The 26256-nt window shown below is 40.3% G+C and overlaps 1 protein-coding gene across 2 annotated transcripts in view; it reads right to left on the bottom strand.

Moving 5' to 3' along the window:
• The window catches only part of MCM3AP (minichromosome maintenance complex component 3 associated protein), a 99069-nt gene that overhangs the window by 19210 nt on the left and 53603 nt on the right, over positions 1–26256 (bottom strand). For both annotated transcript variants that reach the window (XM_063116079.1, XM_063116080.1), the window contains exons 15-23: positions 24490–24621; positions 22596–22709; positions 20035–20187; positions 18314–18511; positions 15965–16033; positions 13101–13235; positions 8478–8631; positions 4409–4667; positions 3399–3496 (exon numbers count right to left, since the gene is read on the bottom strand). In XM_063116079.1, the coding sequence (XP_062972149.1) occupies positions 3399–3496; positions 4409–4667; positions 8478–8631; positions 13101–13235; positions 15965–16033; positions 18314–18511; positions 20035–20187; positions 22596–22709; positions 24490–24621 (1312 nt within the window). The remainder of the gene's footprint in view (positions 1–3398; positions 3497–4408; positions 4668–8477; positions 8632–13100; positions 13236–15964; positions 16034–18313; positions 18512–20034; positions 20188–22595; positions 22710–24489; positions 24622–26256) is intronic.

Raw genomic sequence — 26256 nt, forward strand, 5'->3', positions numbered from 1 at the left:
ACAAACAATTAAGGTGACGCTTCCATGGGCCCCCACCTTTCCAAAACACTCCCAAGTTCCCAGAGAACCAGCAGCTTCAAGGCTGAGACAGGGAGAGAGCAAGCTACTCCTGTAGGAACTTCTCACAGAGATAAGTTTGCAGAGACATTTGACATTCTCGGACTATTTCCAAATAAATCTACTTGTCTTCAACTAGTGTTGCCTAAATGGGGCAGGCTCTTCCACAGAAGTGCTGTGGGTGACAATACAGGGCCCTAAAACTAATTTAGTGCTAGGAACAGGCTATTGTCTCCCAGACCAAAATGCTCACGGTGACCTTGAGATGGGAAACGAAATCAAGGAGGCCTCCAAACGAGGAAGTGTTGTAATAATGGGTGACTTCAATTATCCTCACATTGACCAGATAAATGCATATTCCACTCAGGACCAAAAGGTTAAATTTCTTGATGTCCTAATGGACTGTGCCCTATAACAGTTGGTCATGGAATCGACCAGAGGGGAAGCAACCCTGGACTTAATCTTAAGTGGTGTTGCCCAGGACCTAGTAAGATGTAAATATTGTTGAACCAATTGGTAACAGCAAGCACAGTGCTATAAATTCAAAATATACCTATTTATTTATTTATTTATTTATTTATTTATTTATTTATTTATTTATTGCATTTATATACCACACCCACAGCCAGGGCTCTCTGGTTAAGACTTAAGTGGGAAACAGCCCAGGAAGTCCAACACAGTCACATTTGACTTCAAAAGAGGATTTTTTTCTAAAATGAGGGAAGTGGTAAAAAGAGAGTTGAAAGGAGGAATCAAGAGAGTTAAATCTTTGCCAAATGCATGGAGCTTACTCAAAAGCACAATAACAGAAGCTCAATTAAAATGTATTCCACAGGTTAGGAAAGGTAGCACCAAGTCCAAGAAATCACCAGCATGGTTAACAAGCCGTGTAAAAAAAGGTATTGTAGAAAAGAGGGCTTCCTTCAAAAAATGGAAGTCTTGCCCAAGTGAGGAAAATAAAAGGGAGCACAAGCTGGCACAAAGGAGATGCAAGCAAACAATAAGAGATGCAAAAAAGCATTTTGAAAAGCACAGCACTAATAATATCAAGGCCAACAATAAAGAAGCAGTTGGACAATGGAGTTAAGGGAGTACTAAAGGAGGACAGGGAGATTGCAGAGAAGCTGAATGAATTCTTCGCATTGGTGTTTACTGCAGAAGATACAGGAGAGATGCCTGTGCCTGAACTGATGCTTTCAGGAAGGGAGTCTGAGGAACTGAGGCAAATAGTGGTGACAAAAGATGAAGTTCTCAACCTTAATGACGATTTGAAAGCAAATAAATCACCAGGCCCATATGGTATCCATCTTAGAGTTCTCAAAGAATTTAAATATGAAATTGTGGACCTCCTCACAAAAATATGCAACATGTCCCTAAGCTCAGCCTCTGGACCAGAGGACTAGAAGGCCAATGTAACACCAATTTTTAAAAAGGGATCTAGGAAGGATCCAGGAAATTACACGCCAGTTAGCTTAACTTCTGTTCCAGGTAAATTGGTTGAAAGCATTATTAAAGACAAAATTAGTAAGCATATAGAAGGGCATGTCCTGCTGAAGAAGAATCAACATGGATTCCGCAAAGATTCTCACTAATCTTCTAAATTCTTTGAGAGTGTCAACAAACATGTAGACAGGGGTGATCCAGTGGACATTGTTTACTTGGACTTTCAAAAGGCTTTTGATAAAGTCCCTCACTCCTGAACAAACTTAGCAGTCATGGAATAAGAGGAGAGGTCCTCTTATGGATCAGTAATTGGTTAGAGAACAGAAAGCAAGAGAGTAGGAATAAATGGTAAATTCTCCTGATAGAGGGAAGTAAATAGTGGGGTCCCACAGGGATTGATATTGGGACCAATTCTTTTCAACTTGTTCATAAACGATTTGGAATTAGGAGTGAGCAGTGAAGTGGCCAAGTTTGCCGATGACACCAAATTATTTAAGGTTGTTTGAACACAAAGGGATTGTGAATTGCTCTAAAGGGATTTCTCCAAGCTGGGAGACTGGGCATCCAAATGGCCGATGCGGTTCAATGTAAGCAAGTGTAAGGTGATGCACGTTGAAGCAAAAAGCTGGCAGTGACCAAACAAGGATTGTGGTGGACAGCTAGATGAAAATGTCCACCCAGTGTGCGACTGCTGTAAAGAAGCCAAACTCCATGTTCGGCATTATAAGAAAAGGAATTGAGAATAAAATGGCCAGTATCATAATGCCTTCATGCAAATGAAGAAAAGGGCAACTAAAATGACTAAGGGGCTGGAGCATCTCCCCTATGAGGGAAGGCTAAAACAGCTGGGATTGTTTAGCTTGTAAAAAAAGAAGGCTAAGGGGAGACCTGATAGAAGCATACAAAATTATGCATGGTGTGGAGAATGTGGATAAGGAGACATTTTTCTCCCTCTTTCAAAATACTAGAATCTTGCTATTTACTGTGTTATCTGTACAGCACCATGTACATTGATGGTGCTATATAAATAAATAATAATAATAATAATAATAATAATAGAATCTGGGGTCATCGCAGGAAGTTGATTGATTCAGGACAAATAAAAGGAACTACTTCTTCACACAGTGCATAGTTAAATGATGGAACTCACTAGCACAAGATGTAGTGATGGCCACCAATCTGGATGGCTTCAAAAGGGATTGGATAAATTCCTGGAGCAAAGGCTATCAATGGCTACTAGCCCTGATGGTTGTGTGCTATCTCCAGTATTCGAGGCAGTAAGCCTGTGTGCACCAGTTGCTGGGGAACATGGGCGGGAGGGTGCTGTTGCACCATGTCCTGCCTTGTTGGTCCCTGGCCGATGGCTGGTCGGCCCCTGTGCGAACAGCGTGCTGGACTAGATGGACCCTTGGTCTGATCCAGCATTAGGGCACTTCTTAGGTTCTTAGCAGGGGGGAGCACTGCACACCCAGGGGAAGCTAGACACATTCTTGTAATACTAAACCATTTAGCATTATGTCCAAATGCTCCTAGTTTGTTCGTTTTTCATTGCTTTTTTGCAATCTGTTGTAAGCTGCCTTTAGAATCATTTCAGGAAAAGGTGGGGCAACAAAAATTCAAAATAATAAAATAAATACTCTGCTGTAGCGGTTGCCGGCACAATTCAAAGTGCTAGTCTTTAACTTTAAATTCCTATATGGCCTAGGACCAACATATCTTTGAGGCTGCCTTTTCATGCAAGTACAAAATTATTTCTGAAGTTTCTCAGTAGTCCTTTCTGTTTTGTTCTTTTGATTACCAACCTTTTAAATGCATTCATTAAAATGTAATTGAGAATAATATCCCCCACCAGACTATAATTATTAAATGTGGTAGGAGTATGCAGACATAATTCTTACCTTGCTGGTACCCTGCAAATCGCTCACAGAATCTGGCATTTCAACAATGTTGAAGCCTGAAATAAGGTTAGCTGAAATCAAATCTGGCAGCATCAACCCTTTAAAAGAAAAGGCATTGCACTTTATACTCATTTATTTACCTGGACAGGCACAGAATGAAGAAATGACAATCTCACTGACATTGTAATGAAAAATACCTACTTCAACGTTAAGAAAACATCCATCCCCTAAAATGTTCCCTTTGAGGAATTTACATATAGGGTGGGAATGTGAATTTGTACAAAAATTGTGGAAAATGGTATTCAATGAGATAAAAGAAATTTTAGGAATGGAGACTGAAGAGACACCTATGGTGGCATTGTTATCATTATATGGAGAATTAAATTGTAGCAAAGAGACAAAAGAAATGATAACGAATTTGTTAACTGCAGCAAGGTTAATGATATCTAGGAATTGGAAGGTTCAAGGGGATTATCATATAGAAGATTGGTATAAAGAAATATGGGATATTGCTATTAATGACAAATTAACATGTAACATAAAAGTTAGACGAGGAATGATAAAAACAAGTGATTTTGAGGGAATATGGAAACAGTCCTAGAATTTGTTTTATCTAAGGGGAGTGGGAAAGCACCTCCAGAAGAAACAATGAGATTTTGGAAACAGGAATAGATCCCGTGGTGGGGGGTGCACTTTTATGTTAAGTATGATTATGTTAATAGAATAAGTTAGAATATATGTTATCAAATGATATACAACAATTTATGTATTATGTAGTATTTTTATTGTATTGATGTATGTAGTGTATTGAAGTATTAAATAAAATTTAAAATAAATAAATAAATAAAAATAAAATGTTCCCTTTGGGTTTAAGCAGACTTTGGTATATAGTTTTTCCTAAACTATTCTTAGAGCCCTGAGAACTCTCCTTGTTTATAAGCCACTGCTTCTTTGTTGACTATTTCCTTAAACAATAGCAAATTATTCCAAAGTAGTCAGAATTCACTCACCTTCCTCTACTTCCTTTCCCACGGCCTCATCTCCATGGTTTGGGACAAGAACCACAAGAGGTACTATTGGTTGGAAAGGTTTCGCTTGAAGGAGCCGTTTCAACTGAAGTAAGGCTGAAAGCCAATAAACATCTTCCTTTGCAACATCCTCACTACTCACTCGAGGAGACAGCAGGAGAATCAATCCACTCATCCCGTGCAACTCTTTTTGAGTCTCAGCGTCATCAAGCTCAGCAGTGCTGAGAGTCCCATGAGTCACCTACACAGGGAAGGCAAACAATGCATTCTATTGTGGGAAAAGCATAAGAGCGCAAAAAGCCAAGAACAGCCCAACTGGACCAGACCAAAGAGGTCTGTGGTCCAGCACCTTGTTTCTAACAATAGCTCACCAATGGTTGGTGCAACCACAGCCTGAAGGCAAGCCCTCCCCTGTTGGTTGCCCTCTGACCTGCAACTGGCATTCAGAGAAGCACTGCCTCTGGACATGGATGGATGCTTCAGTTGGCTAACATGGTTAATAGCCACGGACAGAATAATTCTCGATGAATTTGCCCAATTCCAGTTTTAGACTCTTATATTGTATCTTAATGTTGTATTTTAGGGTTTTAAATTGCTGTGAACCTCCCAGAGAGCTTTGGCTACTGGACAGCATAGAAATATAATAAATCAATCAATCAATAAATAGGGCAGTTGACTGTGCTAAAGTCAGGAAGGTTGTTATTTCTTTTGAATACTTGCTTGCCCCTCTCAATTTGTGTCTTGTTTTATTTGTAATAAACACCGTTTTGTAATGAAAAGCTCTGTGGCTTGATTCCCAGACAAATGCTGAAGGATGGCGGAGTACTAGATACCCCCAAAATGTCAGAGCGGAGTTCCTGGGTTAATTGAAATTGATATGTTATTCTAGCTGGAGATTTTAATATGGTTATGGATAATAGATTGGACAGGTCTAACCCCGCTAGTGGGGAAAAGAGGAACAACATCACAATTTTAAATAAGTTGATAAAAGAGAATAACTATGTTGATGGGTGGCGTGTAATTAGAGGGGGGGAGCCCTGTTTTACTTATTGCTCTCCAGTTTATAATGCTTATTCTAGAATAGATTATGTTTTTGTTTCAAAGGAGTTTGCAACTAAGATATGTAAAATGGATGTGGGTGTAATTAAAGTAACAGATCATGCATTGGTAAGTTTAGATTTTTCAGTTAAGAAGGATTATAGAGAAGCATTTAGGTGGAAGCTGAATATTAGGATTTTAAAATATGATGAAGTTGTAGAGAAAATGCAAAATGAGCTGTCAGAAATTTGGGAAATTAATGAAAAGGGGGGAAATTCAACGTCAACCGTTTGGGACACCATGAAGGCGGTAGCGAGAGGGATTTGTATTAGAGAAACATGTAAATTAAAGAAGCAACAGGGGGTAATACAACAAAAGTTAGAGGAAGAGATTAAGAAGTTGGAGAAAGAGTATTGGCAGACAAAAAATAAACAAAAATTAATAGAATTACAAGCCAAGAAAAAAGAGTTGGAGAATAAGAATTCAGAGGAAGTTCAAAAGAACTTAATCTACATGAAAAGAGAATATTTTGAAAATAATAACAAGATGCTGGCTAGACTCACACAAAAGGAAAAGGCTAAGAATTCGATAGGAATAGTGAAAGAGAAGTTAGGGAATTATTGTAGTACAATGAAAGGTAAAATAAAAAATTTTCAGGAATTCTATCAAGAATTATATAAAGAAAAGGATTGTGGGAAGAAGAAGATGGAAGTCTACATTGACAAGTATATAAAGAAGGGATTGATAAAGGAACACAAAGAATCAATGGAAGTGAGCATACCTCAAAGAGAAGTTGAGGAAGTTATAGAGAATTTGAAGGGGGGTAAATCTCCCGGGGTAGATGGATTGGGAACGGAGTATTATAAAACTTTTAAAAAGTTATTAATACCAAAATTACTAAATTTGTATAATGGAATAATAGAGGGGGAGAAGATTCCAGAATCATGGGAACAATCATTAATTATATTAATTCCAAAACCAGATAAGGATTTAACTGCCCCTGATTCGTATAGACCGATCTCATTAATAAATCAAGATGCATTTTTTCCCCAACTATTTTAGCAAAACGAATGACCAAATTTATAGCCAAAGCGCTCACTTGCATGTGCTCACAAACCCATGGTTAAGAAATCATGGGTTTGATCATGTGAACCAGGTCATACGGTGCTTGCAGAGGAAGGGTTCCTCATGCTAGCAATTAGAAGGCATTGGGCAGCTCTTATTATTATTATTATTATTATTATTATTATTATTATTTATTTATTTATATAGCACCATCAATGTACATGGTGCTGTACAGAGTAAAACAGTAAATAGCAAGACCCTGCCGCATAGGCTTACAATCTAATAAAATCATAGTAAAACAATAAGGAGGGGAAGAGAATGCAAACAGGTACAGGGTAGGGTAAGCAGGCACTGGGTAGGGAAAAACTAACAGTAGAAAGTAACAGTAGAAGTCTGCACAACATCAAGTTTTAAAAGCTTTAGGAAAAAGAAAAGTTTTTAGTTGTGCTTTAAAAGCTGTGGTTGAACTTGTAGTTCTCAAATGTTCTGGAAGAGCGTTCCAGGCGTAAGGGGCAGCAGATGAAAATGGACGAAGCCGAGCAAGGGAAGTAGAGGCCCTTGGGCAGGCGAGAAACATGGCATCAGAGGAGCGAAGAGCACGAGCGGGGCAATAGTGTGAGATGAGAGAGGAGAGATAGGAAGGAGCTAGACCGTGAAAAGCTTTGAAGGTTAACAGGAGAAGTTTATATTATTCTTTCTTCCTTAACAGATCTTTCTGCATTAAGAAAAAAAGAAGTGGTGGAAGAACAAGGAAGGTTTACAAGCAAAAGATTACAACATCTGGATCTCCCATGAATGATGCAGGGCAATGATGGGGGAGGGGGGAGGAAACACCACACACCAACACTTGTCTGGAAGTACCTACAGTACAAAAACAAAGAAATGGGGAGGGTAAAGTATTGTTGCAACAACCCTTCTATGACGTATCTGGGAGGCAGGTGGGCACAGCCCCCAGGGGCCATAGTGGCTAAGTGTGCAGGCAGAGGTCTCCCTACACCTACAATGAGGGGATGGAGAGCAGACCAGGAAATTCATTCTTCTTCTCCAGACAAAATCTGCACAAGAAATGAACACAAACTTCCTTTCTTAACCTTCTTCCAGCAGCAGAATCATGGAGAGCCTCACAATCTAGCAACTTCTAGCTTGACATTCGTACACTGGACACTCCTACCCCCATGCTACCTTTCTGAACCTCAGTAAATAAGCACACACATACAGGAGAAGATGTCCTTCAGCAACCTTAGGCCAATTCAAGGTGCTGGTTTTAACCTATAAAGCCTTACACGGCTTGGGACCACAATACCTGACGCTCCCCACATGAACCTACTCGTACACTATGCTCAACATCTAAGGCTCTCCTCTGAGTTCCTACTCAGAGGGAAGCTCGGAGGATGGCAACAAGGGAGAGGGCCTTCTCAGTGGTGGCCCCCCAATTGTGGAATCATCTCCCTGATGAGGCTCGCCTGGCGCCAACATTGTTATCTTTTCAGCGCCAGGTTAAGACTTTTCTCTTCTCTCAGGCAGTTAACAACATATGCTGAATTTTTAATTGACCCCAGAATAGCTGTTTTATATCGATATTGTTTTTATGCTTTTCATGGGTTTTTTGTATATCTGTTTTTAATGTTCATTGTTTTTAACTTTTGTAAACCACCCAGAGAGCTTCGGCTATGGGGAGGTATATAAATGTAATAAAATAAATAAATAAATAAATAAATAAATTCTAGAACATTGCCAGCACTTTGAATTATGACTGGAAACAAAGCCAGTGAGAAAGATTAAGCATTGGGTGATACATTCGGTGCAACAAGTTCCAGTTAAGATCCTGGCCTCTGCTTTCTGAATGCTTTTCAGAAGGCACCCCTACATAAAATGTATTGTAGTAATGGGCTTCTGCATTATCTATCAAGATAGTCACATGTAGCAAGTATTGTTTGTTTGAACAGACCTTTATACACACATTGACACAGACATTCTGATCTCCTTGTATTTGAAGTGAAGTATGCAATGCAAGGGTCTGAATTCCGTCGTTCACCACAGATGTAGTTCCCTTCACATTTTTATCTATTATAAATTTTGCTTTCAACCAATCTGCTAGAATTCTGTAACAGAAGGAAAAAAATATTTCAGCAGAACATCTCAGATTTAATTGGTAGCAGCATCTACAGTTAAAGTGTCAAATATTTTTAATCATAGGCATAAAATATTGATACCAAAACAAAATGAGGAGAGCATCCAAGTCAGGTCAGAAAAAAGGAAAAACAGGTTCTCAGGATGCAAATAATTAATTCAAAGGCCTTCTTCAGGGGGTTGTTAGAAGACAGTGTCTGCAGAATTTCCTCTAGCAAGATACTTGTCTATGGAGTCAGATTATCACAGGAGACGACTATCTTGCTAGAGGAAATTTTGCAGACTTTCAGTTGGGGTCCCACAGGGCTCGGTGGTTGGCCCGTTGTTGTTTTCTTTATATATGTTATCCTTGGGTAATCTTATTCGATCTCATGGCTTCCAATATCATCTGTATGCTGATGATACACAATTATATCTTTCATCTCCCAAACTTTCTCCTGACATTCAGGATCGTATCTCAGCATGTCTTTCAGATATCTCAGCTTGTTTGCTTCATCGTCATTTGAAACTTAATATGGCAAAGACAGAATTGCTTGTTTTTCCTCCCAAACTGTCTCCCCATCTTTCAATGGCCTGGTTCAGACAACATTCTCTATTACCGTCAATAATGTTACACTTACTCCAGTTGAGGAAGCTCGTAGTCTTAGTTTTATATTTGACGCATCACTCTCCTTTACTCCTCATATTGAGGCAGTAGCTAAGTCCTGTCATTTTTTCTTATATAATATTGCCAGGATCCGATCCTTTTGTCTGACTCTTATGCCAAGACTCTTGTTCATGATATTGTAACCTTCTTCTGACTGGCCTTCCTTCTTCTCACGTCAGTTCGTTGGTTTCGATTCACCACTTAGCTGCTAAGATCATCTTCTTGGCTCATCGCTCTGATCATGTTACTCCACTTCTAAAATCCCTTCATTGGCTTCCAATTCACCTCAGAATCCAATATAAACTTCTCCTGTTGATCTACAAAGCTTTTCACTGTCTAGCTCCTTCCTATCTTTCTTCTCTCATCTCACATTATTGCTCCGCTCGTGCTCTTCGCTCATCAAATGCCATGTTTCTTACCTGCCCATGGGTCTCTACTTCTCTTGCTTGGCTTCGTCCATTTTCTCTCGCTGCCCCTTATGCCTGGAATTCTCTTCCAGAGCATTTGCGGATCATGAGTTCAATTACTGTTTTTAAAGCTCAATTGAAAACTTTTCTTTTTCTACAGCTTTTAGAACTTGACTTTGTTCTTACTTTCACACTGTTAGTTTTATTGTGCCCTGTGCCTATTTGGTGCATTCTCTTTCCTTTCTCATTATGATTTTATTAGAATGTAAGCCTATGTGGCAGGGTGTTACCGTTTTATTATTTTACAATGTACAGCACCATGTACACTGATGGAGCTAAATAAATAAATAAAATTCTAACAACCAGAGAAAAGTCTTTGGATAAAGTACAGGCTGAAACACATCGGGCTTTGTGAAAATAAATTATTTGCATCCTGAGAACCTGTTTATTCAGCATCCTGACTCTACCGATGTGCATAGCTGTGACAGTGCAAGGCAGGGTTATTTTACTGTGCATGTGTATCACTTGAATGCCCATAGTGGAAAGTGTCAATTGGCTCCCTTGAAATAAACTTTGTGATTGAGGCAATGTGAGGTGAAATTAAAGCTCTCCAACGAACACCTAAGTGGCTTGTGTGGTTTCAGTTATACTGGCATTTTGTGCTTAGTACATGTCCATCCTGCTAAACTGCCTGCCAGCAATAATTCTATTTTAAAAAGTCACTGTTGCTGCTGGCAAAGGACATAATAATAATAATAATAATAATAATAATAATAATAATAATTGTTACCCGCCTCTCCCTCTGGATCGAGGCGGGGTACAACACAAATAAAAACACCATAAAATACATAGAACTAATTCAAACATCTAAAACCAGTGCATCATTAAAAGGAGCACACCATTAAAAAAGGCATCTTAAAATTCAACTGGGTAGGCCTTCTAAGGGTGAGACCCCATGTCCCATAACTCTAAACTTCCTAGTGTAAGGGAAAGATAGGTTTCTGTGGAAAAGGGAGAACAATGTCACGCACATGACAAGAAATACAAAATGGTTCTGTTTTATTACAGAGAAGGAGAATACAACTGCCAACTTGCCTTCTTCCACACAGAAAAGAAAAAAAGAACATGCTCAAGTTAGCTCAGAATGATACAGGGCTTGAGCTTCAGCAATGCTAGAGCAAATTTTAATACTGATATAGAGTTTCTAAGTAATTTTTATTTCAACATATAGTTCCATTCCCTCCCTATGTGGTTAATATAATTCTTATACAAATCTTGCAATTTACAGACTAGTAATATAAACATTTAAAAATAAAGGAAAATAAATTAATATTTCTTTTGAAGTCAAATACCTGCAGATATAATTGTTCAGTTATTATAAATCAATGTATATATTTCTCTTCTAACAATTACTGATCTTGATATTAAATAAGATCATTAGCAGTTAATCATGTTCAAAACACATTTTCCTATTACTTCCGAAAATTGGCTTCCTAAGATAACACCTTTGTAATGTTCTTTCTGATATTGAAATGAGAAGGAACAGCACACCTCAGCTCAACAGCTGCTCAGGTAACAACTTGAAGTATCGCCCATGTTGCCCTGCACAGGGAAACTGCCTGTGTGTATGATGAATCCCAACTCCTTTTAACAGTAAGGACTGTTCACAGGGTCAATTTCTACTACTTTATCCTTGCATAGGTCATATTTCCCAAGCTCTCTTTTAAATTCCCTTAACATCTACAAGGGTATATTTTCAATTATTCCACACAAGAAAGAGTAGAATAATTATACACAAAACTCATTTGGCTTTTACAATATATAGTTTCATAGCACTGTTTGGTGGCCCACATTTCTAGAGCAGCCCCCTTCTTTTCATGATTTGTTTAATAGTACCAGCTAGTAACTTTCATGTGGAATAACTACGGGCATGTCTATCTCATAGGGTGTAGAGGGGGGCTGGATCGCAGACTTACCGGCTTCCGCAATCCTCCCTGGGTGTCTTGATGGCTGCGCAACATTCCGGAAGGATGTCACAGCTGCCATTTAAAAAAACAACTACGGAGAGGAGCGAACTTGCACTCCAGAGCAAAAGTAAGTTTTTTAAAAAACCGCTCCTCAACGGCACAGACTGCTGCTGTGCAGCTCCGTATTTATTATTTATTTATTTATTCATTACATTTCTATACCGCCCAATAGCCAGAGCTCTCTGGGCGGTTCACAAAACCCATTTCAAGTGCCCCACTACTCGTGGGGAGGATGGGACAACCCAGGAGCAGCGGCCACACGGCCTGTGCTCCGCGGGATAGTCCTGGAACCTCGGAAAAAAACAGATTTTCAGCGGTTCCTGATATCCCGGGGAAAGTCCTTGCTCATCCTGGATTGCCCCTGGGATCCCCTGTGCATCATGTGGACGCACAGGGACAATCCAGGGACTACCCCAAGATATAGGACCGGTGTATCTCGGGGAAGTCCCTGAGATACCCTACGCCTTCTCAGTGCAGAACTATGATTTTTAAAAGAGGGATTAAGTGAAGCTCTACCTTCCATCATTCCACATCCACAGTTCCCCTGTTGTTAATACTAAATATTAAGTAGCATTCATAGAATTTTTGCCTTACAAAGTTATTTTTTAAAAAATACTTCTATACTGCCTATCATGTAACATAGATCCATAATATAAATATATAGATATAAATATACAGCCATGGAAGTTGAATCATCTAATTGGCATGTGACATCAATCATTATATTGTCACCGAATTTACTGACTGGGTTTGCATGCTCAACAGGTGAAATCTCGCAGTATGAGCTACTTCCCCCATTGCTCACGTGCCTGGCATTTGCTTACTTACCCGCGCCGGTTGCCATGTCATCCAAACCCAAGTATTTGGCATGGCAGGGGTGGCTTCTAATCCACCTCACAAACCATGTCTTGTAGTAGGGATTGTGCGGTGGATTAAAAGCCATTCTTGTCATGCCGTGTTCAGACCACACCACAACTCGCACCACAGCGCTGGTAATTAAGCAAATGCCAGGCACGCGAGCAGCACACACAGAGGAAACAACTCATAGTGCGTGGTCCCGTCCCCCCGTCCCCCCCAGCCATTATCTCCTTTCCCTCTGTACTTATTTGGCAGGATCTCTGCTCATGTGTTATCCTGTAAATTCCGAATGCAGAAAAGGTTGTTCAGTTCTATAATGCAGGTTTCTAATGAACAGTTAAGAGCTCTGTCCTAGAGCCCTGAAAACACCTTCTGGGCCTGACATAGCAACTGCAAAAAGCTGTATTATTGCTAGCAATGGCTCCACCATAGTCAGCATTGACGGCCACACAGCCAGTATCACAGCTGCTGCCTTTCTTGCATAGTCTAAATACAATTAATACCTGGTAGGATCCTCAGATCGATATTCCTCATGGCTTGGCAACACCAAAAGCACTTTCCAAAAGATATTTTCTTGTTGAATTGGAATGTTTTCGGCAACCAATGACGGCAGATCCAATGGAGTCCACACTGCATCGCTAAGACACACAAAATATCATTAAAATACATAATTCTACATTCTTTTTAGCCTTATGGTTACTCCTACGGATGGTTACTCAAGCTTTAATCTGTTGCTTGATTATAATTTTTACTGCTGGCTCCTCAACGTTTTTAATATTTCTAATGTTTATTTTTATCTATTTATTTAATATTATATTATATCAATACTTTTATTGTTGTATTTTTTTACTTCTTGTTGTTTGATTTTATGATTGTAAACCACCTCAAGGGCATTTGCCAGTTGGGCGGTATACAAATCTAAGAAATGAAATAAAAAGGATCAAGTTGCAAGAAGTGTCCTCTAGAAACAATGGCTGGAAAGTAGTTACTGCACAAAATAGCATTTCCATGAGATGGAAAGTAAGTGTCCATGCTATTTGGTTAGTACATTTCTACATTTACATTAATTTAAGAACATAATGCACTGTGGAGTTCAAGTAACTGGAGTACATAAAACAGGGGTACAAGATCACCCATATGGGATCTGTGGGGGAGATTCTGATGAGATACAGAATGCCATCAAAGCACGTGTGATGACTTGCTAGTCTCCAAGTAAAAAACCCACAACCATAAACATCATGCATGACCTATATCATTTCTCAGGCTGCAGGAGAGCGAGAGAAACAATATAGGGTCATTGCATCAGCTCTGCAGATGGACCAGCTGTTAAGGGCTCTCTCTTAACTGTCACCTAATGTAATCAGGCTACTGGAACCATTTCCATCCTAGCTGGTTATAGTAATAACTGTAATTTTTCAAACTGGTCCTAGAGTTACATTATTCCTCCCTCCCACCTCTTTCTCTATTTGTGTCGTGTCTTTTCGACTTTAAGTCTTAAAGCAACAATGGTCTTGTTTATTTTTCGATCTGTAAGCCATTCTGGGAACCTTTTTGCTGTAGAATGGGATAAAAATGCTTTAAATAATAAATTTATAATGTTTAAATTCAAGTAGATATTTTCCCCAAAGCTTTTCCTTTTTCAACAAAAAAGGCAACTTTTAACCCAATATGTCTTTCAGACAGTCATTATTTATAGAATCATAGAATCATAGTAGAGTTGGAAGGGGCCTATATAAGGCCATCGAGTCCAAACCCCTTGCTCAATGCAGGAATCCACCCTAAAACATATCTGACAGATGGCTGTCCAGCTGCCTCTTGAAGGCTTCTAGTGTGGGAGAGCCCACAACCTCCCTAGGTAACTGATTCCATTGTTGTACTGCTCTAACAGTCAGGAAGTTTTTCCTGATGTCCAGCTGGAATCTGGCCTCCTGTAACTTGAGCCCATTATTCCATGTCCTGCACTCTGGGAGGATCGGGAAGAGATCCTGGCCCTCCTCTGTGTGACAACCTTTTAAGTATTTGAAGAGTGCTATCATGTCTCCCCTCAATCTTCTCTTCTCCAGGCCAAACATGCCCAGTTGTTTCAGTCTCTCCTCATAGGGCTTTGTTTCCAGACCCCTGATCATCCTCGTTGCCCTCTTCTGAACACGCTCCAGCTATTTAATTTTAAGAGATTGTAAACATAGGTTTCAAAAGCTTCCCTTTAGTGAGGCTAGTAGCACCTAATGTATAGAGGACATGAGGATGATTTTTTTTTTTTACTATTTTAGGGAAATACATAAAAATCATGTATAACTTGTCAACACATTGTACTCTTTTTGTGTTTAATAGGTTTACTGTTATGTTAACAAGGGGGGAATTAATAATGCATATATTTCTTTTAAAAAGATTATACGTATATACATCACGAATGGTTGTATTAACTAGAGATTTCCTTTTAAACCAGGCTATTTATTTATTTAACGAGGTGGCCATACTAGATGTGATGCCATACATATGATAAGCAATTGCATGAATGGCATTTTAAAAGTAAATTGGAGGTGAAAGAGCCCCAATCTAGTTCAGGAGCCTGCTGGTGGGGGCATTAACCCTTGCACCCTACTGTGGCCCTGAACCAGATGAGGGCTCCCATGCTTGCTATGTATATCATAAAAACTTTGGCTCAGTTCAGACAACATGTTAGTCACTGCAATGTGAAAACTCCGCTCAACAGTTGAGCTTTTAGGAGGTACTCCCCACACAACATATTCTAACTCCACCATATGTGACTGTAGGCTACTGTGGAGTTGAGTAAAATCTATTGTGACGTTGGATTGACAGTTCCTCTGCCCTTTCTCCTCCCCCGGTCCTCCTGATGGTATCCCATCAGCCATTGCTGCAAAAAAACAAATCCAGCAGCTCTCCTAGTATGGCACTCACTCCTTTTGCCGCTTTTGCCAGGGAACTTTGTAGCCAGTGGGAAAAGTCAACTCAATGCAACAGAAAACTCCACAGAGCCCGCCACGCAACACAACGGTTGTGCAGGAACTGCCCCTGGACTCTTTATGTGAATGTTCTGCATAAAGTGTTTTCCAAAAACACTCCACCGTTGCGTGGAGTTTTCCCGCCAGACAACACATTTCTCAACGGTGGTGTAAAAACTACAACGTGGAGTTCTAAAACCACCATTGAGAAACCTGCTGTCTGAACTGAGCCTTTCCCTTTTGGACCAATTCCATCTCGTCTACTTTGGTCCTCAATAATTCACTTCAGCTGCTAGGTTTAAGCAAGAAAGACTCTATATTACCATTCCCTCTCATTTTGCATGATATGAGAGTGATTTTTCCTATATATGAATACTGAACACTTTACTAAAACTCCAACATACCGTAACAGCTGCTGATAAAAATGCTGCACTTTCATTTGATGGATTGCCTTGTTCCGTAGCCATTGTAGCCTAGAAATAAGCAAGACGTTTATCAATCACTTGTTGATGCAGAATGGCAAACATTATGCCTCCCCATCTAGCTACCAACTGATGTCCTCTTATCTGTCAAACCTAATTGACAAAACATTAACAAGGACTTACATCCATCAGAGATTCCAAAACTGATTCATAGGATAGTTTCCTTGATTCAGATGTAATAGAAATAAAATTGTTACAATGCAATGCTTGTGTTGCATTTGAATATCATATATCTGAGAAACGGCAAGTCCATTAATAAGCAGATCTATATATATAAAATGCTTAGGTATGTTTCCGTAAAGGCTTCAGCTGATACAGGTTGCTAAGCATCAGTAACAACATGTAGTGTCAGCTGATACAGGTTGCTAAGCCCCTCCCCTGACTCCTCTGGGCTTTCCAAGGTAAAACCTACCCCACTTTCTGCATCTTTCCTCCCCCCCCCCCATGAAGGGGGCAGTGCCACAGTCCGGAGCATGAGCGAGGTACGGCTGGGGTCCTTGGTGGCCGGGTGGGAGGCCGCTCGCCTCCTGCGAGCCGAGGCCCCGGCCTAATCTCATGCAAGCTGGGCGGGCGGCCCAAGGCTGAAAGGAACCCCGGGGGGAGAGGGGAACACCTGCTCCCCCTCTCCCGATCTCCCTGCCCCCCAGGTCTGCCAGATGGTGCTGTATTGGTGGCCTCCAAGCAGCCTGTACCCCTGTCCAGCCCTCCTGTCTCTCGGCCGCTTAATGTCTCATTCGAGTCCCGTTCATTTCAGTGGGTCTACTCTAAGTAGAGCTTAGATTGGATTTCGCCCAGGGACTGCATCATGAACGCGCAAGCAACAGTAAAAATGTGTAACGTCTTAATATTTCCGTACAGGCTTCAGCCGATACAGGTTGCTAAGCAACAAAAACGTGTAACATCTTTGCTTAAACGCTCTCTCAAGAGTTGAATCATTGGGCTCATTAAGTGTTGTAACTGATAAGAACGAGATTGTTAATTGTGTTAACAATCAAATACATGAATGAAGATATTATTTGAGATATTTTAAAATCTTTTCTTTTGTCCCCCCTCCCTTTTTTCTCCCCCTCTCCCTCGCCAACTCCTCCTTTATTTGGGTTTTGTAATAGAAAAAATAAAAATACCTTCACTTAATGTTAAGGGTTAGGGTTACCAAATAAAAGAACAATATATATATATATATATATATATATATATTGTGATAAAGAAAGAGAAAGCTTCAATCATTCTCTTTCAGGAGATTCATATTAAAGAAAGATGAGGAGAAATATTGGAACATGGGCAATCGGTAAATTTTTTGCAGCTTATTTTGGAGGAGAAAAATAGAGGTATAGCAATTATCATCTTTTTTAAAGAGTGGATAAAAGATCCAAATAGATATATTTTGGTATGGATTCTTTTGGAAATGAATCTATTCGCCTGTGTTGTATTTATGGCCCAAATTAAAATACACTTCTTTTGTAAGAACCAGTGAGAATACAGAATCCAATTTGGGAAAGGACATAATAATTGTGGGTAATTTTAATGGGGTGTTATCAACTGAGATGGACAGGCAGAGTAGGAGGAATGTTACTGGCTGCATTCAAACTTTCACACATATCAAACATTAGGCTTCTTTTATGATATATGGTGGCATTTTCATCCCATGCAGAGAGATGACACCTTCTTGAACTAAAAAAACTCCTACTCAAGGATGGATTTTTCCCCATTTTTATGGATAATGCAGTCAGTGGATAAAATATTAATAGGTCTTCAAGTATATGCTGACCACAAGCCAATATTAATGGACTGGATAGCGGGAAGTGAAAGGTGTGGGACTAACAGCAGGAAATAAGAGAATTATTTTGTTATAAAATATTTCATCATGGGCAGATCACGGTATTATATGGAATGATTTTAAAGCAGTTATCAGGGGTATGTTGATACAAAAAGTATCTTAGTTAAAGAGAAAAAAATACTGGCACATTTTAGCTTAACGCCCCATCCCCACTTTTCTTCAGTCCCAACAAACCACTGGAATGCAGCTCCTGAGAGCGTCTTCAAAATCAGATTTGGTCCCTCGCTGAAAGACGTTTCTCACCCTTCTTCTATAGCAGCCTTCCTCAACCTGGAGCGCTCCAGATGTGTTGGACTGCACCTCCCAGAATGCCCCAGCCAGCAGAGCTGGCTGGGGCATTCTGGGAGTTGTAGTCCAACACATCTGGAGCGCCCCAGGTTGAGGAAGGCTGTTCTATAGTGTGTGGAGTGGCCATTTAGAGAGCATGTACTTACCTAAGGCAGGAGGTGCCAAGGCTGCCTGCATGTCCCAAGTTCACAATCCTTTGAGCAAGGTGCTCCCTGGCAATAGGATGCTCCGCACTAGGTGACAATGCTTTCAGTTTGTCTTTCGGATCTACGCAGCACGGAGCCGCTGGGAAAGCTCTCATCTGACGCTTCAGTTTCTTTCGGGCTGTAACAGCTTCCCTCCAGCTTCAAAAGAAAATTCCAGTACGTTCCATTAAAAAATACTGTTAACATGTATAATTTTTTCCTAGAATCCCCCTGATGTAACTTTTCATTAGAATTTTCTGTATCTGCATTGACATCATAAACTCCAGTTAGGAATCCCATGTTTCCTGCTCTGCCAGGTTATTAAGAGAGATCAGAAAGACAGTGTGACAGACTTCCACAAACGCATTTGGCAGCTCACTAAGTACAAGTGCCTCAGCCCTGCCGTGAGAACACCCAGCAGCGTACATAGCCCTCCTCCCCGTGAGCTATCACTTGCCCTGCAGTTTAGAAAAAGAAATAGTTGTGGCCTCTCTTAGTACAATTAGAGAAATCTCCACCTCTCCCAGAAAATTTGGGAGAGAGGTAGAATTTGTGCTGTAGTTTGGAGCCAAGAGGAAACAATTGTCTTCCTTTGGCATTTTTCACCTTCTCCAAACTTCACCACAACTCTGTGCTTGAGGACTTGAGGGAAGGGATTAGTGGCACGCACAAAGACAGCCTGGTTAGTAAGCCAAGGGAATATTTGTGGAAACCTGAGATATCCCTAATTTGAATTCAGAAAAGTGTAGTTTGTGCATTCTGAAAATGTCTAAGAACAGCCTTTTGGCACAACTTTGACTTAAATGTAAGAACATGCATCTGAAACTTGAAGTCTCATGCCCTGAGGTGTTTGAGAAAAATGTTCTAGCCTCCAACAAAACAACAACAACAACAACAACAACAACAACAATAATAATATGTTTGTTACCCGCCTCTCCCTCCAGATTCAGGCGGGGTACAACACAAATGCAAACACCATATAACTAATTAAAACATTTAAAACTAATACATTATTAAAAGCAGCACATTATTAAAAGGCAAATTTAAAATTCAACTGGGTAGGCCTGCCGGAAGAGATCAGTTTTTATGGCTTTCTTAAATTCCGGAACCAAAAGATTTGTTACAAAATATTCCATAAGCACCAAAGTATCAGCAAATGTCATTTGCTCCTTTCTAATGAAAGGTTGTTCAACTAATTTGCACTCAACATGCTGTCATATGAAAGCCCCAGTACAGTGTCCTGCATGAACTGTTCAACTCAACATCAGCTGCTCATTTCAAATTAAAGTTTTCAAAGCCCATTTTAAAGATTTGTCTCTAATAGGCTTCCCAAGCAGACACCAGAGTTCAATCAATGGCCACCAGAAGGGCTGTGACCCCTCTTCTTCTGTGAATCCTGACCCACTGAAAGATCAGATTGGACAAATGCACTAAGATATGCAGGATGTGCAGAGTTGTCAGATCTTCCAGAGAAGCTTGCAAGAGAAGCACTCTCAGAGAAACAATCAACACCTCTAGAGAAAAATAACTAACGACCAAGTCTTCATCCTAACCTTCCTCTCATGCAGGATAAAACTGCAAGAACAACACAAGCCCTGAGTGTGGAAGAATGTGTGGAAGAATGGAATACAATATTATGTCATTCTGATGTAATGGTTGTTTAAAAGATTCATCTCACCCACCGTTGTAGATATTTGCAGAAACACTGGAGTTCCTGCAGGGTCTCTTTAGCACTCTGGAAAATCTCATCTTCCAGAAATACATCCATTATTTCAGCACAGACTTCTTTTGAGCAACGAACAATGCGTGTTCTTTGTTCCTTCTCCAGAGCACACCTAGGACAAAAATAAAGATAAAGAGATGAAACTTGGTACCCTGAGAGCTCTTAAGTAGAGCTTTAGGCATGTCAAGTTTGAATCAGATCTGTTCATGCCTTGATTTTTAGGATTTTTTAGAAAGTTCAAACTCAAATCTCTTCTTTGGGGTTTAGGACCTTGAGCAGTACAAGTTTTTTTAAAAAAGAAATTAAAGATGAAGGGTTGATAGTTGGCACCATGGTACCTGTTAAGTAGGGCTTTAGCAATGCCAAATTTGAATCAGATCTGTTCATCCCTTGAACTTTTTAAAAAAATCCTAAGAATCAAGGCATGAACAGTTCTGATTCAAACTTGGCATTGCTAAATCCCTACTGAAGAGCTACCACGATGCCACATTTCATCTCTTTATTTTTAAAAATGAGGGACATGTAAGCATTTTGGTTAATTTATTAATTTGAAAAGTGAGTTCAACACATAACTCTAGCTTTGATTTTATATTGGATGTCAACATAGTGTAACATCTTGGCTGATGCTGGCTTGGTTGTCAACTATATAATATCTGGTCATCTGTTAAACAAAGCCATGAAATTCATTAAACAAAAAACCCTACGGTTTACAAAACAACGTTAAGGCTCTATAGTTTTCAACCAAGCATCAAAAAACAGGGAAATTAGCTCACAAGCCACAATGCCACATCCTCCCTAAGGAGGCAGAAAGCGCAAGTGAAATTCTCATTCTTCAAAGCAGATGTACCATGAGGACAGGATGGAGAATATGATATGCAGAGGTGACTGTGGGGTTGTGGAAAACTGATGACAAACTTAGGACCACCTACTTCTCTTTTTTGTTTGTTTAGAGCAGCCCTTCCCCAAGCTGGTGCCCTCCAAAGGTGTTGGACTACAAGTCCCATCATTGCTGGGACTTGTAATCTCAAACATCTGGAGGGCAGCAGATTATGATATGCAATATGATATGCAGAGGTGACTGTGGAGTTGTGGAAAATTTCGGGCCACCTACTTCTTTCTCTTTTTTTAGAGCACCTCCTCATGTTGAGAGCTGCAAAACTGAAGAGCCTTAATGTTGTTTTGTAAACTGTACGTTTTTTGTTTAATTAATATATATTATAGAAAGAGAGAAAGAATAAAAACCTCAGCTTTTTGACTGTTATCAATCAACTGACACAGAGAAGCTCCCTAAGGAGATGGCCACTACGGCAGTCAAAGGAGAACTGAGGGAATAGGGTTGACCCCGCTAGGAACATGTACACTGGAACGGTTCCCACCAAAATTCCTAAGCTAGAGAAGTTTCCCGAATCAAGGTTCGCAAATGTGCGGAGCCCCTACGAGTGACGCATAGAGACTACAGAGAAGAAAAACAGGTCATTTTCCAAAATGCCAAATTGAGGTCTGAGTCAAAACATGTACTCAGTTCATACTATGCGGATATGGGTTTACTTATGGAAAACTGTAGTTGGCAGAGTAAGAAGGCACCACTGTGCAGGCACGGATTGAGAGACTAGCTCTAGTGCCGATAAAAGTGATTAAAATCTTTAATAATTCTTGTCTGTGTCCAGAATGCGTGACGTTTCAGATCCAGACTTGCAGCTCCGAGCCAGAACTCTTTGATTAGAGGCAGTTCAGCAGAACGCTCAAAAAGGAAAAAGGCTCCAGAAAATATTTAAAATATAAGAATAAGGTTTTCAGCGTCCGCTCCTGAAGAAGGATTATTTTTAATCCGAAACATCGAGCATTCTGGACACAGACAAGAATTATTAAAGATTTTAATCACTTTTATCGGCCCCAGAGCTAGTCTCTCAATCCGTGCCTTATGGAAAACTGGCCATGCCTTCTGTCTTAACATGAACATCAGAGAATTGTTTCAAAATGCTGTCAAAATTATGTTATGCTGATCGTTAACGTTAATTCATTTAAAAAGCCAAAAACGATAGTTCATTTGCTCAAAGTGCCTGGGACATTTATTATCTCTGGTGAACATGCTTGCTAGCAAAAACAACGAAGAAAAAAAGTCCTAGAAAAGATTCTGGAATGTACTATATGCTATTATTCCTTCTAACATACACTGATGACAATAAACCTATGAATGATACAGAACTGATTGCATATATGATTACTACAATTCGGGTATCAGAAGTAGGAAAAATATTCATGAGAATAGCTAAATATAATATGGGAGCACATGGCAATGGCTAAAACAAGTTTGATTCATATTAAAGATATACAAATACTAAATAATTTTATTTAAAAGTTTCACAGTGTTTTTTGCAGTCTTAATTAGTTTCAAACAAACATAAAATGGTGTTTCAAAGTGTTGGGATTACTTATGTATCAAGCATGATGATAAAACTAAGGATCATAAAAAGCAAAGACGTCACAGTCACCATATAAGAAATGTGGTTTGCCACTTACTTTAACTCCTTAGCGGAAATCTCTTTTGTCATCTCCTTTAATACTTCTTCTGTCAATTCTGCACCCAGTAACTCACTCAACATTTTTATGAACTGTTGCTTTTCCTGTTTCTGCCTAAGGAGGGAGGGGAAGGGAACACTGTATATAGACAGTTGGAATGACAAACAACTAACATATATCTTGTACCAGAAAACAGAAATTCCTGTTTTAAGTAACAAAATCTCACTACAAAAGTAATGGCAAACTTAAGTTCATAAGCTGAATATGAGCCAACAGTGTGATGTGGCTGCAAAGAAAGCAAATGCTATTTTGGGATGCATTAATAGAAGTATAGCTTTGCGCGATGTACTGGTTCCCCTCTATTCAGCACTGGTTAGGCCTCATCTAGAGTATTGTGTCCAGTTCTGGGCACCACACTTCAAGAAGGATGCAGACAAGCTAGAGCGTGTTCAGAGGAGGGTAACGAGGATGATCAGGGGTCTGGAAACAAAGCCCTATGAGGAGAGACTGAAAGAAGTGGGCATGTTTAGCCTGGAGAAGAGAAGATTGAGGGGAGACATGAAAGCACTCTTCAAATACTTAAAAGGTTGTCACACAGAGGAGGGCCAGGATCTCTTCTCGATCCTCCCAGAGTGCAGGACACGGAATAACGGGCTCAAGTTACAGGAAGCCAGATTCCAGCTGGACATCAGGAAAAACTTCCTGACTATTAGAGCAGTACAACAATGGAACCAATTACCTAGGGAGGTTGTGGGCTCTGCCATACTAGAGGCCTTCAAGAGGCAGCTGGACAGCCATCTGTCAGGGATGCTTTAGGGTGGATTCCTGCATTGAGCAGGGGGTTGAACTCAATGGTCTTATAGTCCCCTTCCAACTCTACTATTCTATGACATTAATTGTAATGTATGGAAAAATTTACTGCAATACAGGTAAGAGTAATTATATTGTTTAGATTGAGATTGTATTCACTGCTGAACTTCCTAGCTCATTATTGGTGCTCAATAAATGGTAAAAGCTTGGGTATTGTCTCTCAACTATCATCCTAATTCAGTAAATTTTAGGATGAGCAAGAATACAACTTTTAAGAGCAAGTTTTGAAGTAGAAAAAATCAATAATATGATAAAGCTCATAAAGCAGAACATAGAAAGCTGCCTTATGTGCGGGGTTTTGGGGGCTTGCGGCACCAATGCGGCGTCATATACAGTAGACACTCCCAAGTGAGCGGGGAGACACCAGGAAAGAAGCGTTTTGAATACAAATATCTGGATCACTAAAAAAAAAGAAAAAAGCTGCCTTATACGGAGTCGGACTACTAGCCTGATGGCTCCGTGCTGCCTCCATTATTCAAGGCAGTAAGCCTGTGTGCACCAGTTGCTGGGGAACATGGGTGGGAGAGTTGCACCATGTCCTGCTTTGTTGGTCCCTGGCTGACAGCTGGTTGGCCACTGTGTGAACAGAGTGCTGGACTAGATGGACCCTCGGTCTGATCCAGTATGGCACTTCTTACATCCTTATTAGTATATTGAATTGACTCCCCACAGTTTTAGACAGGAATCTTTCCCAACCCTCCAAGGAGATGAAAGGGATTGAACATGTATTTTCAATCCACTGAGCTACAGCCCCCTCCTATTCAAGGCCATCTCACTAAGGGATACATGAGGGAAGCTGTAAGGTCACGTGGGTTAGCCTTGCTTGAACCCACCTGGAAACCACATACTGGCCAAACGGTGGCATTGGGATGTGTGGCGACTGTGTGCAGTTTTTTAAATGGAGGGGAGAGAGGGGTTATCTCCTGTTACGGCTGACTAATTTAGCCAAAGCAGGACCACAACTCATTCCAATCTACACCTTCTGATCTCATTGCTTTTGCTACAAATGGTAAAGCAAGTTTACCTCTCTTCTTCAGCCTGACGTTTCTCTTCTTCAAATCTTTCTCTTTCTGCATTTATTGCAACTGATGCAACTTCCTTCAAAATTCCCAGCATCACTTCTGTCATGAGTTCATCTGTAGCAGCATCAGAAATCCTGCATAAAGAAAGGAAAATTTAACTGAAAGAATAGGGCATAAATAACAAGCTCCTGTTCTCCAGGAGGTTATTATTCATATCAAGGTTACTAGTGTTAACAGTCAATAATAAAATCTAAGCTTGAACAACACATTATTGTACAATCCTAGTTGTTTAACAGCTAAGTGTATTGAAAGATTGGCCCACTTTTCAAAGATCTTACTACAAAATTAGTTCACAACATACTCAGAAGAGGTCCCATTACTTGATTTCTAGTAATCTGCTCACAGTTGTTCTTGAGAATGTAACCTCATTTCCCCCCATAACATCATTCATTTTTCAAGTCCAAGATTCTCTGAATGTTTTCAATATTCCCACAAGGTGATTCAACTCCCATCAGCCCCAGCTAGCTTGACCAATAATCATCTGGAGAGCATCAGGTTGGGGACTGCTGATTTAAAGGGAGCTTTAAAAAAAATGCAACTTGAGCTTCAGGATATTTGAGAGGAAAGAGATAGGAATCTCTGGAGTGTCAGACATTATATCTGATGTTGTGAGAAAAGCAGAAGATGCAAAATGAATGCAAGTACCATATAGCCTCTTGCTAGGGTAACAAAATAGCAATGGGACTTATTACTTTCAGCTTTTGTTAAGAGAGCTACTGAAACAGGGCCAAGGTATCTTTCTTTTACAACACACTCAACAAGCTTTTTCTGGGCTCTTCCCTTCAGGAAAAGGTCTTCTCGACTTCTGATGGGCTGCCACTCTGGTGAAATGCCTCCCATCTCCTCTCAGCTCTGCCCGCTTGGCTCAGCAGCGAGCTCTGGCATCTGTCAATTCCGGTCCTTCCTCCCGCTCCGACAAAGACCAAGTTCCAACGGTGAAGGGGGGAAACCAGTTTCTGAGCCTGGCCCTCCTGCTAGATAAGTCTTGGGGAAGTTCCTCCCCCTCTTCCTGTCCTGGCTGAGCCTCTTCTAGCTCTGCCTCTGAATCCAAGCCAGAAATCAAATCAGGGAGCCTGGGCCCAATCCTGACAGATAACACCTCAAGCTAGTCATCTGGCACAGTTATTAGTGGCCACAAGTAAACCATCTGTCAAGTATGCTTTAGGGTGGATTCCTGCATTGAGCAAGGGGTTGGACTTGATGGCCTTATAGGCCCCTTCCAACTCTACTATTCTATGATCTTTAAAATAAAAGACCTACTATTTTCTCTATTCATCTAGAAAAGGAGCCCAATGTTAATTACTTTTCCCATATTGCCCTCAGTCTAACAGTTGTCAACATGCCAATTCCAGGTTTAAAAGTGGAACAAGCTGGACCAAATGGTAGATTGGGACCCAAGGGAGAAGAACCAGTGAGCTTGTGTGGGGCCAATGCACAACAATCTCGAGTTCCTAAAGGTCTAAAAACCTTGGTCTGCTGGGCTAGATTATGACTTATACCTGAAGGACCCATGTCATAAGCAGAACATGAGAGGGCAAGCAGGGCGCTTCCAACAGCCCTGCTGAGGATCTTCCTCATGAATGGTCCTCATCCCTCAATTGTCACCACCACCAGCTATTCCAGCAGGCTGTACAGAGGGAGAGGAGAGGAAGAACAGGTCCCTTCCACTAGGCCTCCTAAAATAATTACTCACCCCCTTTCCATCCCTA

This window comes from Elgaria multicarinata, chromosome 2 (genome assembly GCF_023053635.1).
Source record: "Elgaria multicarinata webbii isolate HBS135686 ecotype San Diego chromosome 2, rElgMul1.1.pri, whole genome shotgun sequence".
Lineage (NCBI taxonomy): Eukaryota > Metazoa > Chordata > Lepidosauria > Squamata > Anguidae > Elgaria > Elgaria multicarinata.